At 34.5% G+C, this 2,790-nt stretch overlaps 1 protein-coding gene across 1 annotated transcript in view; it reads left to right on the top strand.

The window, feature by feature from the left end:
• Positions 1–2,542, top strand: part of etfb (electron transfer flavoprotein beta subunit) — a 9,046-nt gene extending 6,504 nt beyond the window's left edge. The window contains exons 6-7 of the mRNA XM_015371863.1: positions 1,574–1,789; positions 1,875–2,542. Of these exons, the coding sequence (XP_015227349.1) occupies positions 1,574–1,744 (171 nt within the window). The 3' untranslated portion in view covers positions 1,745–1,789; positions 1,875–2,542. The remainder of the gene's footprint in view (positions 1–1,573; positions 1,790–1,874) is intronic.
• Positions 2,543–2,790: the final 248 nt, after the last annotated feature.

Here is a 2,790-nt window from a genome sequence, read left to right as displayed (position 1 = left end):
CCGATGCTCCCCAAGGGGATGGATTAAATATAGAGGGGGAATATTGTTGCGCTCTACTTGTGATAGTCTATTGACAATAAAACTCTGGGGGAAAACATTTTTTTATATACACTTGATATAACTTTTTCATTCCCATTACAATACAGAAACATCAGTTTTGAGCATTGATTGGCCAGATACCAGATTATAAAGGACCTAGACTCTAGAAAGTCTCTGAAAAAGAAAACCAGTCATTCCAAATTTAATATTTAAGTCACGCAAATAGAAATCAAATAAAAAAAAAAGCATTTTAGACACTTCAAATTGAATTATTAAAGAGGAATTGTAAATTATATTAATTAATCCATTATAAAATTACTGGAATTTTAAGATGTATTTTCAAATCCTATTTCCAAATGGACATTAGAAAAAAAATCATAAATACCTTTCCTTATCATACATTTAAAAATGTTATTCCTTATTCCATTTCCATTTTCTTTTTCAACTTGTATTTTCAAGTCCTATTTGAAATTGCATTTTGTTTTTGCTTTATCCGTCGCTTTGACCTCTTTTGTGACCCCTTTAATGCTAGACAGCATTAGAGAACAAAGAGGACCTTGATGGCCAAGGAAACCGTGTGGAAGGTTTATCCTTCAGCAGGAGAGCTGTTATAGAGCTGCATACAGCCAGAGCTGTGATGGGATGCTTTAGATCAAAGCATACAGATGTGTTAGAATTACCCTGTAAATACCTGGACCTTAAATCAGTCCCGTGACAAGAATTTTAAAAATCCTGTTCATGGAGTCTCGCTTGTTAATCTGACTAAACTTAGCTGTTTTGTAAAGAATACAGACAAAATAAAGACTCTTAGGTCTTCATATTTAAATATAACAAATAAGGGGCACTAAATTTCATGTGCAATAGTTTTTTTTTTTTTATATTTTTGTGCTTTCATTATGTGGGTATGTTGTAGGTGATCTGCCAAGATTTCTGTGCAGATGATATTTAATTTTTCTTTTTGTTTCTAATCTCTTCATGCTCTGGCATTGTAGCAATTGCTCCTTTGTGGAAAAAATGACTGCAGAAATGTTGGACCTCACTTTAAGAAGTGCTAAAAACGATGCAAAAACTGCAGCAGAATTTCAAATTTGGAAATCACTTAGCACATGGTGATTGTTTACATTTTTAAATCCTCCACCCATGAATCTATGCAGTTTGATCATTAAAACATGATCTACGTATTGAAGCAGGCACACAAGCAAACCAAGGTTTACATGTGCAGCCTGCTGAAATCCAAGTCACTTTGGGCCTTCTTTGAAGAGCTGCTCTGTGTGTATGTAAACATTTGCATGTGNCTGCTCTGTGTGTATGTAAACATTTGCATGTGTTTAAGACGAAGAAGTTAGCAGATGCCTACACCCCATAAACATTTCAGCTGTTTTCGTAGTTATTCTCTCTTGAAAACTGGTTAAAAAAACCACACCATACTGAATAATATTAATGTTTGTAGATGGTGGAAAATCTCAATGAAAATTGTCAGATATCACTTACCTCCATCTAAACAAATACACTTTTTTTTCCTTCTTTTTTTCAGAAAGCAAAGAAGAAAAAGATTGCCAATGTTAAGCCTGCAGACCTGGGTGTGGATCTTACATCACGGTTGGAGGTGCTGAGGGTTGACGAGCCCCCACAGAGGGAGGCAGGGATGAAAGTGGAGACAGTTGAAGACCTGGTGGGAAAACTAAAGGATGCAGGAAAGGTATAGAGCCTAGAAGATCAAGAGGACAGGAGCACACAACCGAGCAGAGTAGTAGGTGTCTACTTTTTTTTATAGAGAAAGTTGAAACTTGTGAAATTCTGGCTCTTCATGTCTACCTTTTCTTTTCTCGTTGCAGGTTTCTAAAGAATTAGGACTGTACTGCATACACACACCCACCAAATGAGTTTATGTATCAGTCTTGTCCTTCTGTTTGAGACTGTTGTTTCTGAGAATGTGCAGTTTGGTACCAACAGTTGAAGATGGTCACTGAGACACACTGTCCTGCAGTCAAACTATCCCAAAAAGATATTTTTTCCGATGTACATTTTACCATAAATACTAATTTTGTCTCATTTAACACCAATGTTAATATACTTTATGCAATGAGTGAAATTTGAATAATCATACTTTTTTGATTGCTAATTGTAAGAACTGTTAAGAAGCATCTTATAGAGGCTTTACATACAGCTTTTATCTCCTAATGTAGTCATACATTTTCAGAGGTGTAAATTGTATTTTGTAAATATAAATCTATGTATGTAGAAATTATGTCTTTTAGGATCATTCTCATTACAATTGCTAATCTGCAAAGTAAATGGATATGTGACTATGGGAATAGCTGGACAATGTGTCTCAGTAGAGTAAGGAAGAGATTATAAGTCAGAATTTTACCATAAGCGCCTCAATTTTCTGGTTGTACAGAATATCACAGTGACAATAAAGCAGCCAGTCTTTTCCATATTAAGAGCAGTGTCTGTTATTTTTTTTGGTACTCATTTTTTGTTTAACTTCTAATGCAATATTTAAACTTGTGTATGATATATATATTTATATTTTATTACTATTGTTTTGTTTAATCCATGCATCACTGCAGGAAAAAGCATTTATACCAACCAAACATGATAAGAAAATTAAGGGGGGGCAAGGGTGATGTCAAAAATAACATATAGTCTTCAAAGAACATTGTTTAAAGGTGTAGCAGAGGATTTTTGCAAATTTTTTTAAAAGACCCGCCCTCTCCACTGTTTAAAAAAATGCACATGCACAACCCT

Source organism: Cyprinodon variegatus, unplaced genomic scaffold (assembly GCF_000732505.1).
Source record: "Cyprinodon variegatus isolate N-32 unplaced genomic scaffold, C_variegatus-1.0 Scaffold66, whole genome shotgun sequence".
NCBI classification, from domain to species: Eukaryota; Metazoa; Chordata; class Actinopteri; order Cyprinodontiformes; family Cyprinodontidae; genus Cyprinodon; species Cyprinodon variegatus.
This window is presented reverse-complemented; position numbering and strand designations above follow the sequence as displayed.